The sequence below is a fragment of the Oryza sativa genome, chromosome 3, assembly GCF_034140825.1.
Source record: "Oryza sativa Japonica Group chromosome 3, ASM3414082v1".
Classification (NCBI taxonomy): Eukaryota; Viridiplantae; Streptophyta; class Magnoliopsida; order Poales; family Poaceae; genus Oryza; species Oryza sativa.
Genome location: NC_089037.1, coordinates 302,554 through 321,183, shown reverse-complemented (window position 1 = coordinate 321,183; position 18,630 = coordinate 302,554). Strand labels below are relative to the sequence as shown.

General features: G+C 47.2%; 1 protein-coding gene and 1 long non-coding RNA gene across 6 annotated transcripts; both read left to right on the top strand.

The window, feature by feature from the left end:
* Nucleotides 1-5,314: 5,314 nt before the first annotated feature.
* LOC107280221 (uncharacterized) lies at nt 5,315-7,998 on the top strand. 2 transcript variants are annotated; one of them, XR_010740474.1, is made up of 2 exons: nt 5,315-6,718; nt 7,479-7,998. It is a non-coding gene; the product is annotated as an uncharacterized lncRNA (long non-coding RNA). The 2 variants fall into 2 exon arrangements; XR_001544150.3 differs by having other exon boundaries at nt 5,315-5,988; nt 7,479-7,954.
* A 7,909-nt stretch (nt 7,999-15,907) lies between these two features.
* Nucleotides 15,908-18,014, top strand: LOC4331310 (uncharacterized). 4 transcript variants are annotated; one of them, XM_015777446.3, is made up of 5 exons: nt 15,908-15,985; nt 16,158-16,205; nt 16,354-16,419; nt 16,519-16,577; nt 16,696-18,014. In XM_015777446.3, the coding sequence occupies exon 5, from the start codon at nt 16,729-16,731 to the stop codon at nt 17,920-17,922; it is 1,194 nt and encodes a 397-aa protein (XP_015632932.1). In that variant the 5' UTR covers nt 15,908-15,985; nt 16,158-16,205; nt 16,354-16,419; nt 16,519-16,577; nt 16,696-16,728; the 3' UTR covers nt 17,923-18,014. The 4 variants fall into 4 exon arrangements, with proteins under 4 accessions (XP_015632932.1, XP_015632928.1, XP_015632930.1 ...); XM_015777442.3 differs by having other exon boundaries at nt 16,147-16,205; XM_015777444.3 differs by having other exon boundaries at nt 16,127-16,205.
* The last annotated feature ends 616 nt before the right edge of the window (nt 18,015-18,630 follow it).

The window sequence follows — 18,630 nt, the reverse complement described above, 5'->3', positions numbered from 1 at the left end:
ATAATTTCATATTGTTTTGTCGTGGCTCTTATAGCCACTGGGAAAATAGAAAAAAATTCATGTATTTTTATTAGTTAACCCATAGTGTTAAATGGTAAATTTAATTAGGATGAGAATTGGAATATGCATTTAGGTAGGATGAAAAAGTAAAGGTCTTTGTTCATTGTTCAAAGGCTCAGATCAAATATCGATAATTATTATTGCTCATAAATTGTTGTATTTGATTTAGTCTCAGGATGGCCTGCAGGAGCGTTGTGCTTTAGTTGCTTTTGCAGGCAGAGATTATTTGTGCGGCGTCGCTCGTCGAGGGGATGCATCATAACATCATTGTGGGATCCACCCTTATATGTTTGGTGATTACCCTGTTTCATTTTGGGTTTAGGATCTATTGAACAGTTAATCATTTATTTAGTGAGCTTACATTATCCCGTGTTGTTGGTTATATGCTTGGTTTTATGCGATGATAGATCTGGTCTGGCGAATAGGCATGTGCTTGGTGCTGTGCTGTTGCGATGCCGTTTCTGATGATTGCATGCACGTCTTGCTGGCTCATCCATGGCAACTCGCTAATCACGTGAATCGTGAGGAGATGGAGGTATGACGGAAAACCTGAATTTGCCTACAATCTTTCTCTCTATGACAAATTAAGTTGTTGAAGACACTATTTTTTATAACAGTTTCCAATGATAAGATGCAACATTTATTCCTGAATGATTCCTTCTGCATTTTAGTTCACCAATCAACTAATACTCCTCAGCCAGGAAAACCCAACTACTCTTCGATGAAGTTCCAATATTAGGCAAATCTGTGTATGATCAAAACCACCTGTAGAATCATCTCAACCCACATAAATCGCAAAAGATCATTTAAAACAACATTTTTATCAGCTAATAAAGCAGCAATCCATATGTCTTCCAAATAGGACCATTATCAACCTAAACACTCCAATGCCAACAACACAACCTGCTCATATCATAAGAGGATGGCACAAACAGATACTAAATGTAGAATATAATGTTCGTATGAGAACAGCAGCCACCAAACCAAACTGCACAAGCAGATCATTGAGCATTCCCCATCGCAAGCAACGGAACCCCCAAATTACGACAACGCGTACCTCCCAGAACTCCTCTCAATCAAACGGTGGCCAAACCAAAACCATCGCAAAGGAGAGCAAGCGCGCGCATGGGCAACATACCTCGGAGCCGATCGCGTCCGGCCACCCGGACTGCCGGAGCGCCGGGCGGCATGCGGCGAGGGCGCGCATGCACTTAGATCTTGAAAGCCAGGGGCGCATCGGCAGAATTCGATCGGGGACAGCGACGCCACCTCCGCCCCGAAGTGAGCCAGGGCAAGGCGAGGCGAACACGAAAACCCCCGAGATGGGAATTAGCGGAACATGGGACCGCGGTGGTGGCTTGGCGCTGCAGTGGTCCGTCGGTGCTAGTCCGGCGGTGCGCTGGTCCGGCGTCGCTAGTCGAGCGCCGCAGCGGCTCCGGCAGTAGGGGGAACAACCGCGGCGTTGTCGGGGGTAGTCCCGTGCGTGGCTCCGCTCCGGCGGAAGGGGGATGCGGTGGTGCGCGATGGTCCGGCGGTGGAGGCGCAGCAGCGGCAACGCTGGTCCGTCGCGAGGATGAGGGAGCTCCGGCGCTATGGTGGTCCGTCGGCGCTGGTTGAGCGCCGCAGCGGCTCCGGCAGTAGGGGGAACCACCGCGGCGCCGTCGGGGGCAGTCCCGGGCGGGGCTCCTGCGGATGAGGGATGCATTGGTGTGCGGTGGTCTGGCGGTAGAGGCGTAACAGCGGCGGCGCTGGTCCGTCGGTGGGCACGGGTGCGGTGGTGGTCGGCGTTGGTCCGGCGTTGCGGCGGTGCGCTGGTCCATCGATCGCGACAAGCGAGAGAGGACACGCGCGGCGGAGTCATCGCAGCGGGGTTTTGCCCGGCGGAGTCACCGTGTCCACATGGGGGCGAAATCGGTGGAATAACTGGACGGATGAGATTACATGAGAGGGCAGATGGACAGTAGAGATTGATCCGGATGATTTGGCCGGTAGGATTGGAGAGGGGCAACTCTTTTTTATATTAGTATAGATATAGATATATCTTATTTTACCCCACATTTCTTTGATTTCTTATTTTGAGTTATGTATATCATTTTATATTTGTATTAATGCAAAGTAATGTCAAATTTAACCAAATAAATTGTTATTAATGACGATTAAATTTGATTATATCAGAAATTTCAGGCATACCAAATGTGTACTTAATAAAATTATCTCAGTTTTTTTTCTTGTAGTTCAATTTGATTATGAACATGTCTAATTCACAAATAGAAACCTCATGCAATACTGAATAGTCAACAGACCAGAAATTGTCATTTGATTGGTTCAGTTTTTTATGTTCTATTCACACCTTTAGCCTTTTTTTTTCCCTCGAAAACAGCAGGGGAAGGCTCCTTCTGCATTTTCTATTTAAAAGATCCATACCTTTAGCCTTTAAGCCTTTAGCAGTTGTAGTTCAATGTGAGCCACCTTTATCGTTTAGCATCCATAGCTCAAAGATCCTGCACAAAGGGGTGCTGTCATATTCCCATTTATCATTATTTTACCCATAAATTCGTAACTATACATTGCGTTAGTACGATGATGGGTGGCGATGTCATCATTTGATCATGATCTATCTCTCGAGGTTTTGGTTATAACAAGAATAAGCAGCAATCGTTAAATACGACAACTGAGAAGACCATACATACATGACCCCAACAGGCTTCATTGCTATAGTGCATGGATTTCTTACCACATTGCACCATAGCGAATGCAATTAAAATTAAAGGAAATAATTGGATTTCAGTTTATCTCATCATTTGTGGCAATTTTAGCAAGAATGTTACCATTTGAATATTGCAGAGCTGCGGCCATCCTTAACAGTGAGGACATCATCTGAATCTTGCAGCCTTGCAAGCAGCCATAACAACGAGGATAAAACTTAATGGATGGCTTAACCTGAAAGCGGATGCAAACAGCAGCAATGGAAGCCAATCCTCTCCTTAATCTGCTATACATCCTAACCCATGAGTAACTCAATGGGACCAAGGCAAGATGGTGGATCCTATAAAACCTCAAGTGAATGCATGGGAAATAATCAATGATGAGGTAGAACGGACTTACATTGCGGCCTCTGTGCTAATGGTCGGCTGGTCGGCGCAAGGACAGGAATTAGAACAGGAGGGAGGGGAGCGACACCTTGACTGATGGCGTCGACCTTTCACAGCTGCAGCAGATCGATGATGCAAAACCAACATGTCAAACGCCAGCGGACAGAGAACACGCGAGCGGCGGCGCGGCGGATCTGGCGGACCTGACCTCTAGACCTCACTGGGAGGGAGAGGCAGCGGTGGGTCGGCGACGATGGCTGGAGGAGGGCGAGATTGCGATGACGACGACGTGCGCGAGTGGAGGAAGATGGCGAGTCTGCGATGGCAACGATGCGTGCAAGTGGAGGAGGATGGCGAGGAGAGGCGCGTGAGGGCAGGAGGACAGCAAGGCGGCGGCGGCGACAGCGCATGTGAGGGGAGGAGCCGAGGAGGAGAGCGTGGCGGCGCGCAGAGGGAGGAGGGCGAGTGCGCGTGCGAGGGTGGGGGGCGACGGGGCTAGGGTTTGGTGCAGGCCGGCGAAATCCACACCGTCCGTTCCAGATCCAACGATTTCACGGTTGCGGAAGGGTCGGCACAGTTGGACACGTGTACGGCCAGATCTACCCTATATCGAGATCCAACGGTTTATGGTGGATATCAGCGGGGACCAATGCGTAATTAACAGAAATGCAGGGGCCTTTTTGCAAAAGTGACATCTAAGGTGGCACCCCTAACTTTCCAGCATTCCCACGGTGTTTAAGTAAACAAATATTTGTTGATTTTGTTTTTGTTGTAGTGTGTTGAAGAAATGCCCATCCAAATTCATTGGCTGCTGTCTTGCTAATCCTGCAGATGATGGAAGCGGCATTAAACAGCTTGAACATCTAATTATATAGGTACATACCTTGGAACTATCCCAAACCTAAAAACTGGTTCAACCTACATTCTGATGTATGATTCCTTTGTTTCTCACTAGGAAAAGTATCGTCTGTCCGGTTCAACCCCAGCTTATGGCCGTCAAGTTAAAAGGTTTGTAGGGGTAGCTGTGCTATATAAACTTCATGTGCTCTTGAATGTTGATTATCGTAAATGATTTAGACTTCACAAGTCAGAACACAAAATGCCTTAAAATTATGGATGACAAATGAGGTTGGGAGGTCATTATTCGCTAAGGCTGGAGAACTCGGAGCACCAGTTGGAATCATGATGATGAAGGTAAAATGCATTCCTCTGCTACGATGCATCACAATGTGCAAAGACTCATCTTCTTAGGATACTCACAATGTGCAAGTGTTACATAATAGTTTAAGATTTTGTACGAAGTGATCTAATTCTAAAATGCCAATGGGAGCAAAAGAATTTGCAGACAAGGTGCAGGCTGGGTTTCGAAATAACTGCTCAAAATAATAAATCCTGTTGTTACTTGCCAAGTTTTTGCCAGCTGATTCTAACATTTGCATCATTCAGGCTCTGGAATGGCACAGCTAAATAGCTAATGATCGCAAATGTGAAATTCTTTTGTATGGAGGTGATCAATGCTGAAAGCCTGACTATTCTTCTCCTTTCAGAATACAGTAGGTGCCACCAATGCTATTTTACAATAAAGCCTACATTGTAACACTTGCATGTATACAAAGCGAGCAACACCAAATGCAAGATCTCCAATAAACACCTGATGGATGGGTCATGCGAAGTCAGCGAACCTGATTCATCCTGCATAGCACAGCAATCATATGACCACTATAAATAAACAAAACCAGAACATATAAACACAGGCTCAATGCAACCACCAGCATCGGAGAGATTAAAGAGGACCGTAGAATGCTCGCACCACAGCGATTCTGCGGTTTTTTGGCTGGCGTGTTCGCTTCCCATGATGTCCATGTCACCCGGCGCTGGAAGTGGCGTTTTCGATTCTGGTTTTTTGGCTGGCGTGTTCGCTTCCCGTGATGTCCACGTCGCCTGGAGCTGGAAGTGGCGTTTTTGCAAAAAAATCCTCTATTTATTTGGTAATAGAGGTTGTGTGTTGTGTATTCTTACGTAAAGGCCCTCGACATCCTGATATATTCTATGTGAAGGAGGCGAAATTCTAAATATAGGATCGCGCTCTGAAAAAGAGAAAGTAAGGGGGTTTTATGAAAAAGAAACCACTATTATCCCCTCCCTTCCCAGAAACCCTAGCCGCCACTGTTCCCCACCGTTCTCTCGCTCTCTCCCCTCCCTTGAGCGACGGCGCCACATCGTCTTCCCTTCCCCTACTTCTCCTCGCCGCCGACGGCTTCCCCTCGCGGTCTCCCCGCCGTCCCCCATCTCCTGCCCACCCCTCTCCCCTTCACCCTCTTCCGAGTCAAGCAAAGGAGAGAGAACCCACGCCTCCTAGACTCACGAACCAGTCGCCGCCTCCGTTCTTATTGTTTTCTCTTTTTCCCCTATTTCTCTCTACCTGGGGAGGTGACTCTACCATTGCGCCGCCGTAGTTGGTGGTGATAGCCTAGCTGGAGTGGCGATGGAGGCGGGAGATGGTTCATGGACCTGCGGCGGCGACGCCTACGACCGTCGAGCTCTGGTACCCATGGACCGCCGACGCTTCCATTGGAAGGGCATGAGCCATCAGTGCTAAGCTCCAATGCTGATTACGAAGAATCCCATGTAAGCCATCAGTTCTTGAGCCTAAGCTGCTAGATCTCCTTTTCCCCTGTATTCCTACGCTGTCATGCATGTTCTGCCTGCAATGCGAGGAGGCTTGGGATGACCGCCACAGCGGCTGCGAAGGAGCCACTTCCCGAGCAGTCGTGCCATGATCGATAAGAGTGATCGATGGATGCGAGCGTATGGTGTCCATTGTGCAGTCGTGCAGGTATTTACCTTTCCTTCTCTTCGATTTGGTTTTCCCTACTCATATATCTGTCTGTTAATCTTCCAACTTTTCTGACGCAATTTTGGAATAGAAAATTTTACCGCTTATCTAAGCCCATTTTCTGGATGAACCTTTCTAGAATAAATGTTCTTGAATTGATTTGACTAACCTGATAATTCATTCTAATTCGACCAAAGACTGCACCACGGCTGTGCCGCAGGAGGTGCACAACTGAATTTATTTTTTGGTACCGACCATTTTATGATAGACAACATTTGAAGTTGCAGTATCTGCATTATTAAAGCGATCAACTATGTTTCAGAACTCATTATCTAAAAGCTATCTTTCAGAACTGGTATTAGGACTTCTTGGACCTTACTGGACTGTAAGGTGCTTTGGATTAATCGCCACTTCATTTAGTGAATCATTTCATCCCTGAATTTTGGACACTACTGAACTGCTATCTTGCTAAGTGCTTTGGAATTATGCTGGTCATTTCATTCAATCTCATGAATAAATGGCTGCATTGAGTACTAGGTTGTGCTTGAAAACCCACCTCACAAGGTGCTAGCCTGGTTGAGCAGCTTTGAGAGTTAGACACTGGTTGTGGCGTGCTAAGTTCTGCATAAGGGAAATTTTGCAACTCTGTTTGTGCAGAGAATAGGAGATATTGGATTTTGGGTTGACGAATTCACTTCGTTGCCCAAGCAACACTATTTGATCTCTTCAGGTTTTCTGTCCTCAATCATTCTACCATTTATTCCTTGCTATTTTGTTAGGTTATCTAGCTAGCAATTAAAATTTGTGCCCTTCTATAATTTTGTCAAATGATGGAAACTCCTATTCTAATTTTCTATCACTGTTGGATCTGTGTTTGGCAAAGTTTCATTTTCCACTGTTTGTTGGTGATTACTCCAATACTATCTAATCATGTTCTTATTTAGTGAAAAAATGATGCTGCCATCGCACCACCTGCAAACTAAATCAGGGTAGCGATTCAGTCTATATAAATATAGGTGTATGTTTCCCAGATTCAAATCTTTGTGACCTAGATAATGGCGAAGTATGCTTATCCAATTGAATCAACATAAAATGAGATTATGTTTTATGTGTGATGGTTGAAAGAAACTTACTCCTTTCTCCATCTAACTTATTGATATGAAGTACAGTCCTAACAAACACGTCTACAGTAACCTAGCTAAATTATATGTGATTTCATATGAACTATTCTAGCAAGAAGGAGAGCATGGAGTTGGTTGATATGAAGTAATGCTTTAGTGTTGTGCGTTGACAAGTGAGTTTAATCAATCTTTGGAAATGTGAGAATTGCCAGTTAGCTTTAAGTTTTCTTTGAATTCCATGACAAATGCATGTTTGTAAATATAGCGCGGGTATCGCTACATAGTTGCCAACATAATAACAAATCAACTGACATAAGAACTTGGTGCACGAATTAGATTATCTCATCCTTTTATTTTGTTTATTGTCAGGCTTTCCCTATAAATTAATTGACAGGAGGAAGAAATCACAGGTGGTTTACCAATTTCAATGACATTTTATAGTTCATCAAAGAATTGAACTTCTATATGGTAGCCGGGCAAATAGCAGGGATGTTTCTTTCTCTACACCTGTATCTTGGCTGATCATTTAGTTTCTTTCTATATATATATGCTGTTAATTGCTCTATGAAGCATAATAAGTTCTCATGGCTTCTGGATTTACACTTAGCTGATTTTATCTCGCAGAATTCAACCACTTTTTTTTTTATCGTCACATAGATGTAAGATTTCAGGTTATGTGATGGTCACAAACTTCAGAATTCAAGTTGTATTAGCCTATGTTGGAACGAAGACCTTCAGAAGAACTATATGTAATATAAACGGTGTAAATGATGTAAATGTTGTGACACTTAGTCTTTCCAACTATATTCTTTCAATGCTTACCGAATATGTGAACAATTGATTAATGTTTCTCTGCCTGTTATAGCTCCAATATGCATTTTATTGTCAACCTGTCTTCTGAAACAAACCCTACACTATCAGCTCAACTAAAATATGCTCCCACCATTCTCCTTAGTTATTTTCTTCTTTCAAAGCGAACGCTAGGGCGCCGCGAAGCGCGCCGTAAGTTCTAGTTATCTTTACCAGCAGCCCAATGCTTAACTGGCCCACCGTCAAGCGTGTCACCACCGTGCCTCGCTAGACAGTTCGGGACTGGGATTGGGTGCTTGGCTGGGTTTAGAACTCACACACACACACACGTATTACCTTGTGTTGGCAACTTTTTGTGACAAATTGCCAAGCACGATCGCAGCACCTAAATGCCTTGCGGTGATCCTAGAGTCGCCAACCACCTCAATCTAGTAAAAACTAGACTAAGATGGGTTTTGATAACTAAATCGGCTAGCGGAGCCGATTCTATATAGCTACCCGTCTCGTGGGCAAAACGGAAGGTTTTCAGGACAAATCTAAATCCCCTGGCAACGGCGATGGATTGGTGTCAGGGTGGCGGATCCAGCAGCGCCGGAGGTGGTTCCGGCGACCGGAGGCGGATCTGGCCCCCCGGCGGCCAGATCGAGCGAGGACTGTCGCGGCGGCAGTTCGGAGCTTGCGGGACGGCGGCGCGGACCTCACGGCGATGGCAGCGCGGAGCCCACGGCCCGGGCGGCGGCAGCAAGTGCCCGACGGCGGTTGGTGGTTGCAGTACGTCGGCAGCTGGCTGGTGGCGTCGGCAGGTGGCCGACGACATCAGTGGCGGGAGTTGCGGCCGACAGTGGTGGTGACCGGGCAAGGTGGCCGTGGCGCGAGGAGGCGCGGTACTGGTGGTAGGCCGGCGAGGTTGCCGTTGCGACGCGGTCGATGGAGGTAGAGGACGACGCTGCGTGAGGTGACAAGGCGTGACCGGTGGCGGCTTGCGGAGACTGGTCGGCAGGGGGGCGGGTGCAGTGATGCCCACGTGTCGGCAGAGGTTTAGCTGGCGGTGGAGTATTGGGGTGTCAACGGTGGATAGGCAGGCGGTGGATGGCGGGTGAAAACCCAGCCCGACCTCGCTGGGCCGGCAACGGTGGCGCGCGAGCGTCATTCCCCTCTTGAGGGCGTTGTCGTGCCGTCTCACCTCCTCTAGTGGTGTTGCCGGGCGAAAGCCCAGTCGAGGTTCTTCTGACCTCGACGGTCGGCGGCGGCGGTTCTTTCGTTGCTTCTCTCCCTAGAGACGTTGGCTTGGCAGCACCCTTGTCGAAACCTCCCAATCAACTGCTACAAGTTCGTTCTAGAGTCTCTTCCTCTTGTATCAGCGTCCTAGTTTGTACAAGTTGGCCACGTCGGGGGGCCTAGGGGGGAGAGCGGTTCCATCTTCTCTCTCACCCTCTCTCCCTGAATCCCTGAGATGTGGATAGAGCGGGGTTTTGTGTCGGTTGTATGGATTGTTTTGGGCGATCCCAGTTGTAGCTCCTTTGTTGGCCTTGCGGTGGGCGGTCACGCTTAGCGGTGGCCGGTCCGGTGCAGGCCTTCTCCTGGGTGAGTGCTTGGTGTTGTCGGTGTGTGGGAGGTGGTATACCTTTTCTTTTCATGGTTACGGCCTCCCAGGGTTGTATCCTTGTATTTTTTTCTGCTCTATCAATATGAACTTCACACTGTCTTATGCGAGTCGTTAAAAAAAAAACCACCAGCAAAATATGCAAGCTATATTCTTTCAAGATCTTTTTAAAAAACCCTGAACATCAGTGTCCTCACATGCACCATCTCCTGAATGACGTGGGAACCCTACAGAACTGCATTTCCTCCAAGAACCACCTAGACTACGGCTGAATCCTTACTACATTTCCTGAACATGAAACTATCTTTATTTAACTGTACATGGCAAACTGAATCCCCTGGAATGCAACTGTCTCAAGGGGAAAAAAAGAACTTTTGAAAGGTACGTACATTTACATCTGAAAAACTTGTTAGGCATGGGAGCAAAAGGATCATAAAATGGCATAATTTACTCCAGAAAGAGCCAAAACTACTAAGGTCACTTCACTTCACAAGCATCGAAGGCCCAAGTTGATTTGGAGTACCATACAAAACTACTATAAATTCAAGACCTAGCCTTAATCATCGTACATACTCAGCAACATAAAAAGCTGTAATATATAAAGTAAGAAGAATATAACAATAAAGCCTATGCCATGGCTAAAAACAAAATCTAATCTCAGTGCCTGACAAGCTGTAATAAATATGCCCATGATATAGAGAAATAGCAGCCATAGAAGACGATATCATTCATAAGGGCACCTATAAACCATGACCCACACAGGAAATGCCTCTAAACATATTAATTAATCGTAGGATGAAGCGATAGAGGGACCTACAGCAGCACAACGAAAATCCGTTCTGACATGATATTTGTAAAGACCAGAAAAATCAATTAACCAATGAAAATGACTATTTCCCTTTGAGAAGCCTAAATAAGTTATAAGAAACCCTGTACCTCTCATGCCATCCAGTAGCTAATAAAAGAACCACGCATGTATACAAAGCGAGCAACACCAAATGCAAGATCTCCAACAAACACCTGATGGATGGGTCATGCGAAGTCAGCGAACCTGATTCATCCTGCATAGCACAGCAATCATATGACCACTATAAATAAACAAAACCAGAACATATAAACACAGGTTCAATGCAACCACCAGCATTATCTTTACCAGCAGCCCCATGCTTAACTGGCCCACCGTCAAGCGTGACACCACCGTGCCTCGCTAGACAGTTCGGGACTGGGATTGGGTGCTTGGCTGGGTTTAGAACTCACACACACACACACACACGCATTACCTTGTATTGGCAACTTTTTGTGACAAATTACCAAGCACGATCGCAGCACCTAAATGCCTTGCGGTGATCCTAGAGTCGCCAACCACCTCAATCTAGCAAAAACTAGACTAAGATGGGTTTTGATAACTAAATCGGCTAGCGGAGCCGATTCTATATAGCTACCCGTCTCGTGGGCAAAACGGAAGGTATTCAGGACAAACCTACAAAGAGGTGCCGCACTCTCGCAGCGGCGGCGGACGATTTACGGCGCAAATCGACAAAGATAGACAAACTAAGAGTAAACTAAAAGCAATATGAAAAACGATTCGATTGATTGATTGTAGATTGATCTTTACAATGAACCGGCCTTACTCCCTTATATAGGGGTTGGTCTTGCCCTCAACAGGCTCTCCTCCATGTCCAATTCGGGATAGAATCCAAAGGAAACCCGAAACATGTCTTCCCGAGCAAGGAAACTTCGAGACCCGGCGAAACAGACCCGGACTCGGACTCTGCCGGTCAGACTGGCTACATACCGCCGGTCAGACCAGCCACATACCGCCCGGTCTGACTGGCCGACAAACGGCGGTCAGACCAGCCCACTCTGGAGGAAACCGGCAGAACTTCAAACTTTGGCAATTTTTCCTATTTCGATCCTAGGTGCCAAATTTAGGTGTAAACACCTTGAGCCCTTGAGCGGTTGATTGAAGATTGGAAGGCCTAAAGTACGGGCTCCTCAGCAAGCATCGGCTCGCGGTCACTATTTGACGAGGCAATACAGATCAATAGGGAGTGGGGATGGAAAGAGAATCGCTAGAAACAACGGTGACTGGAGGAAGCATACCGGTGCATGAAACTTCATCCTCCTCAGCGCCACCCAATCTGTCACCGCCGAGCCCAGTGCCACTAAATCAAGCGACCAGGAGCTCGCCATCAACCGATCCGATGACCGAAATCTCATTCTCGTCCAAATCCGGTCAGCAACCAGTTGAAGCGGGCGAGGTCGAGGTCATTACCATCGTCGCTGTGGTGGTCGAGGTCGTCGTTGTTGCCACCGCCGTGGTCGAGGTCATCGTTGCCACCAGTCATCGCCGCCGCCACAATAGTTGAGATCATTGCCGCCGCATTCTTCTTCTTCCATGCCGGTGGTCGCAGCCGGGGAAAAGGAGAGGAGCGCTCGCCTCCTCACTTTCTCCGCGTCCACCGGCGAAGCCCGCGCTCGGCGAGGGCGAAGGCGCGAGAGGGAGGTGGAGACGGCAAGGCGACAGTGGCAGCACCGGCGGCTGTCACATCCTGATTTTTGTTTCAGGATTTATAAATTATTTAATAAATTATTATTTGAATTTATATCAAATGATCTTTAATTTACAAGTGAAGTTAAATGTGGGAAATAAAATTTCCTAAATATAAAGCATGGATGGATTTAATTTTTATTAAATTCCCCATGATTAAGTCAACTCTCTGAGATTTTCTCGGATTTTTCAGAGCTCAATTCCTTAAATGATACAAAGAACAGTTCAGTAATTATTTGATCAATAATGATCTAATTATATTTGTTAAGAGTTTTTTTTTGTTTAAAAATCCTTAAATTATAAATTGTTGTTTAAAAGGAATAATTAGAAATGATCTTAAAAGCTTAAAAGAGAAGATCTAATTTTAATTTGTTAAATCTCAACATAAAATTGGGCTAGATAAAATTTTGTTAAATACTTTGCTTAATTCTATAATTCCTAGATTTTTCTGGGATTTATTTGAGCTAAGGAAGTATTTTTAATAAATGGAATTGCATTTCATGAATAATTTAAATTGAAAAAGGTTTTTAAATGTCTTCTTTTGGCTTTGGGCCGAAAGTCGGCCCAAAACCCCTCTCTTTCTCTCTCTCCCCGGCCCAGTCAGCCCAGTCCGAGCCGCCGCTCTCCTCTCTCTCTCTCGATGTCGCTGACAGGTGGGCCCCACCTGTCAGGGTTGTCGTCAACCTCCAGCCGCCGCCGCCCGAAACCCTAGCCGAGCCGCGTCCGAGCCGCCGCCGTCTCCTTCCAAATCCGGTCGATTCTTTCCTTCTCCGGTGAAATCTTTTGAGGGGAAATGATCTTCTCGATCTCCTCTTCCTTTTCTCTTTTGGAATCATCGTCTTAATCGCTTTGGAAGTTCATGGATTCGAGGTCGAATCGGATCGGTTTCTTTCCTCCGAACCCCAAGCTTTCCATCCCGCCGCCGGTCGCCGTGGGCCTTTGCCGCCGCCTTCCAACCCCTTTAAAAGGACCCCCGGTGTCTCCTCTACCCGCCGCCTCCCTCGCCTTCGTCTCTCGCCGTCGGAAGCGCCCTAGCGCCGTGTGACCTACCGCCGCCGTCGTCGCCGCCGCTCCAGCCGTGCGCCGCCGCCGTTCCGGTCGTCGTCGTCGCTCGGGGAGGTCGCCATCGTGGTCGCCAAGTCGCCGCCGTCCCCGTCCACCCCTTCGCCGTCGCCGAAGACCGCCAGAGCACCGTCGCCGCCGTCGACCCGATCTTCGCCGCCGCTTCTTCCTCGTCGCCGGCGCCGTCCGTTGCTTTTCCGCCGTGGTTTTGGTCACCGGTGAGTTCGTCGCGTCGCCTTCTACCCGTTGGTGCCTTCCGTTTGCGTCGTCGTGCCGTCGTTCGCCGGCGAGCATGCGCCGCCCGAGCTGCCGAGCCGCCAAGCCGCCGCCGGTGCTGACGTCATCGCTGACGTCACCGCTGACGTCATCGTCGTCGTTCATCCGTGAGCCGCGGTGGATCCGTTCGATCTCGGCCGTCCGTTTTGGATATGATCGATCTCGGCCGTCCGTTCCCGTGAACCGTTGCCGTGCGCCCGGTACACCGCAAACCCTAGCCGCTGACGCAATAATTCTCTTTTCCTTTTCAAAAATAATTCATTATTGCGTCATAATTCAATTAAAATCCATATAAGTGTTTTAATCCGATTTAATCTTTAAAAATTCATAACTAATTCATTGTAACTCAGTTTAATGTGGTTCAAGTTGCAAAAATTGTATAAAATAAAGATCTACATATTAAAATTGTCCATGAATTGAATTAAATTTATTTAATTCTTTTTAAATGGGCTTTAATTAGATTTAATCTTATAAAATTCATAATAAATTCTTTTGAAGTCAGAATGAGGCCGTTCAAGTCTCATAATTCATCTAAAATTATGATCTACATGTTTGTTTACTTTTTATGTATTGTTTATTTGGTTTTTATTAGTCTTTTTCTTCGTTTTGCGTGTTAGCTTGTCGTTTTCGTCGTTGCGAAGGTTCGCGAGTGCGCCGGAAGTATTCAAGAAGATTAATTGAAGACCGATTATTGCAAGGCAAGTCACACAGATCCTAAACACAATCCTTTGAGCATGTTGATCCTATATTTAAAATTCTCTATTTATTTCAACTATGCATTTATTTTAGAATGTCACCGGGTGGTGTGAACTTATTCCTTTGTTATGGCCAATTTGCATTGATTACTTTATTTCTTGATACCTTGGGTTATTATAACTTGACTAGTTGAGCTTTATATATTGGTTCAGCTAGATATTAGATATGATTGCTTAGCCATGCTTAGAAACATTAGCACACTATTGGGATAACTTATGACTCACTATTATTTAATGATGGCTTAATGATAGTTCACGATGGTCAATCGTGATTGGTTAATTAATTACTTGCCAACTAAAACTTGATAATGGTGGGTTGTGAGCACATGGTTTTGAGAGTCGTGCTCATGGCAATTAAGGACCGGTTCGCGAGCTACTGTTGTGAAACATTAACCGTGCCAACCACAAGCCAGCGTGGGCAACGGCTTTACCTTTTGTATAACATGATTCATTGCGGAGCACCAGACTGAGAAGTGGCGGAGATAAGCCCACGGGGGTCGCTGGGGAGTCCATGCCTTGTTTTATAAGGGGGTGATTATGATCCAGGAATGGTGCACTGTGGTGAGTTGTGTTGTGCAGAGGGTATTGTTACAGCCTCTATTCGGGTACTTTCCAGTATCGCGACGCATGGTAGACATGATGTTGAGGCTGTGTCTTGTGGGTACAGTGGTACACCTCTGGCCAGAGTAAAACTATTCGAATAGCCGTGCCCGCGGTTATGGGCGGGTTGAGCAATGTTTTTCGTGATTAGTCTCACACCTCTCACAATAATTATGGATGCTATAACTGGTAATAATTTGTTTAGCTCCTGGTTTGGAGTTAGATCTGTACAGCCGGGTATGGTTGTTCAGGATGGTTGGGCCTGTACAGCATGGGTGTGCTGTTCAGTGTTGATTAAAATTTCTGATTAATTACTCTTAACTCTTAACCAGGAGCTCGCCATCAACCGATCCGATGACCGAAATCTCATTCTCGTCCAAATCCGGTCAGCAACCAGTTGAAGCGGGTGAGGTCGAGGTCATTACCATCGTCGCTGTGGTGGTCGAGGTCGTCGTTGTTGCCACCGCCGTGGTCGAGGTCATCGTTGCCACCAGTCATCGCCGCCGCCACAATGGTTGAGATCATTGCCGCCGCGTTCTTCTTCTTCCATGCCGGTGGTCGCAGCCGGGGAAAAGGAGAGGAGCGCTCGCCTCCTCACTTTCTCCGCGTCCGCCGGCGAAACCCGCGCTCGGCGAGGGCGACGGCGCAAGAGGGAGGTGGAGACGGCAAGGCGACAGCGGCAGCACCGGCGGCGGAGGTGTAGGCGGCGACGCGAGGGGAAGGCAGAGGCGGTGCGAGGTGACGGGGACGACGCGAGGCGGAGGCGGGGCCCGTCAGCGGCGGCAGGAGAGGGACAGGGTTGGGGGGCGAGTAGGAGGAGGGGAGACGGGCGGCGGTGGCTAACATGAAATATTTTTTAAAAAAAATTAAAGACAAATAGAGTTGTACCGTAGTGTTTAGCATGGGCATATTACTAGTAGGACTGTAGTGGGTGAATTATAGGGCAGAAGATAGATTGGATCTACATGTCATTTGACTGAGGGAGGTCAAGTGTACCTTCTCGTTCGGCGGGACATTTGACGCCGTCGTAGGCCGGCCCATAATTTACCAGTGTGGGCCAAGCTCATTCTAAGAGAGGCCCACGGACAGAAGCAGAAATGCGGGAACCCTAAAAGGAAGGGGAAGCCGGAGCCCCCATCCCAATCTCGATTCGCCACTCCCATCCCCGCCGGCCGCCGCTGGCCCCTTTCCCCTTCTCCGACCGGACCGCGCTCCTCAGGTCAGCAGCTGTGCATCTGCTGCACCTTGATATCATGTTTGATCGAAAGCCGATTCCTTTTATTTCGTTTAATCTTTGCATATATATTGTTTTCTCGGTGATGTTTGTTAGGTTTTCGTGATTTCATCTTTGCATTTGAAGGTCTGAACACTCTTTGATAGATCCATCGCAGGGCAGGGCAGGACGCGCAATCCACTGCGGTCGCATCTGTTTGCTGGAGGTACTCTTCCTTCCTTGCTCGTATCTGCTAGATTTAGGGTCGCTAGTTTTTTTTGTCTTTGTCTTTTAACTAAAAACTAAGATTCCCCTTTCTTCTCTGTTTCTAATTTACCCCTTGATTTTCTCCCCCTCCCTCCCTGGCATGGCAGACCCAAACTTTTAGGCGTCGAGACTCCATCCCAGTCTGACTTCCTGCTCCGACCGCGCGCCTCAAGGTTAATCGCTTGTTTACTTGTGCTTCGACTTCATCCTGTATGATCGAAAGTCAGTTTCCTTTTCTTCTGCTTACATTTGCTATCTGCGTTATTCATTAGGAAGCTTTATCTCGGCTCGGCTGGCTACATCTTCTGTTTGCTGCTGCTGCTTATTGGAGGTACTCTTCCTTCCTTCATCCTAACTCCTGCAAACAATACACCCTTTCTTGTACTACCTCTTATCTGCAACTAATTTCCCATTCTCTTTTTCATCCTTTGACGGCCCGGTCGCTTCAGCTGGAACTTGGGAGTTGCTGATCGACTCTGAAGATGGGCCTGTCGCGTCGGGCTAAGAATCTCATCGTCGACGTCCCCTTCCAAGGCGCCAAATGGCTACGCTGCGTCGATCTGGCAGGCCAGCTGTTCGGTAACACCGCTACACCACCACCACCAACAACAATCGCACATGGATCAGAGTCAGCAGCTGTGCAAGAAGACTACACCTCTCAGACACTGGTGTCCGACTCCTGTAATCCCAAGAAGAAGGCAGCAGGCTTAAAGATGGAGAGGATTCGGCTTCCCAGACCCATCCTCAAGTTTTGTTCTACACATGGATCCGACCAGATTTCTCTCGACTGCTTCCCCCTTGTAGATCGCAAGGTGGTAATAGCGGACCACACCAGGCGTATGTTCCTTTGTGACGCCGACACGCGCGCCGTGGTGAGTATCCCAAACCTCCACAAGCCCAAGTCACGGCCCATCTCTCTATTCATCCCAAGTACTGCTGATGCCAATGACCATCCCAGCGTTGGCGGTGGCAGCCTCTATGTCATGGAGAGGGTTCCTGAGCCAGAGAAGGGCGATGTGAAGCTGAGTGATCAGTTTGAGGCCTTTGTGTGCAGCAACATCTTTGAGGGCCCATGGAACTGCCACCTCCTCCGGCCACCGCCATTCGTCTCTGATCGTACCTGCTGCTTCACCTACCCCAAGATCACATCCTATGCAGTGGTCGGCTCTAACATCTGCATATCCCACAACAGCTGCAACGCAACCTACTGCTTGGACACAGCGAGAAACACATGGGAAGTCGGTAATGGGAATCTACCCTTGTATGGCAAGGTTGTGTATGTCCCTGAGCTCAAGCTCTGGTTTGGCTTCTCGACTGAGGCCAGGACCATGTCGCCGTTGGCTGCTGCTGATCTCTCCACCATGGACTCCCACTCCCAGCCACAACTTATTGGCGATTGGAAGGAATTTGACCCACCTAAGGGTTGGCTGGAATCACATGATCCGCAGCTTGTCAACCTGGGCTCGGGCAGGTTCTGCATTGCAAGATTCTTCCGCATTGTGTCTATGGACGACGGTGAAATAATTGACAGGATTGAAGTCTTCACCGGTGTGGAGGTGTTGCCGGTTGGACACGACGGCGATGGCAGTGGAAATACCAAACTTAAGCTTCGAATGAAAAAGAACAAGTCGCTATGCCACGTGTCTAATGGCACCGTCATCGCTGATATCTTCTGAATAATCTTTCAACACCCTGTTCTACCCATCATAATGTATGATCTGAATAACTTTTGGAGTTGACACTATATATTATCTGTTAGTTATTGTTATTATTGGTTAGTTCAAATGGAAGGAGGGAGTATTACGTATTGTCTCCTGCAACGGGACTGCAAAACCTGTTTGGTCAAATACAATTTTGAATCCAGTATGGATTGTTGTTGCAAGGGAGAGCACAAAGTGAAGCTGAGAATCAGGGTTGCAAGGTCCTCGATCGAAGCAGAATTTCAGAATATAACCAGACAAGACAGGATATTGATCTAAATTAAGAACTGATGTTGGCAATGGAATGAGCGTGAAATGCAATCCTGAAACTGAAATGTTGTCGCCAGCTGCTCCTGCTGTTGCCGCTGTGCAGTGTATTACTCCCTCCATCTTAAAATTAATTTTTTTTTGGATAAGACATTCTAATACCAATCTATCTAGCAATTGTTATGTTTTGAATAGAGGGAGTGCTAAATTACAAGGAAAGTATTCTTAAAAACTGATATATATCTCTACTACTTATAAAAAATAAAAAATAAAAGATGTTTCTGCCGCCCGTGAAAATAAAATAACGGAATTGCTATTCCTCTCTGTTGGGCTTAATCTTTCGTTTTTTGGACCCTTATCTGTTCAAGATTCGTGCTGGGAAAAAGTATAGTTTGACTCCCTCAACTATCGTCCGAG

Coding starts and splice junctions, on each gene's coding strand:
- LOC4331310 (XM_015777446.3), top strand. CDS start 16,729: ATGGGCCTGTCGCGTCGGGCTAAGAATCTCATCGTCGACGTCCCCTTC.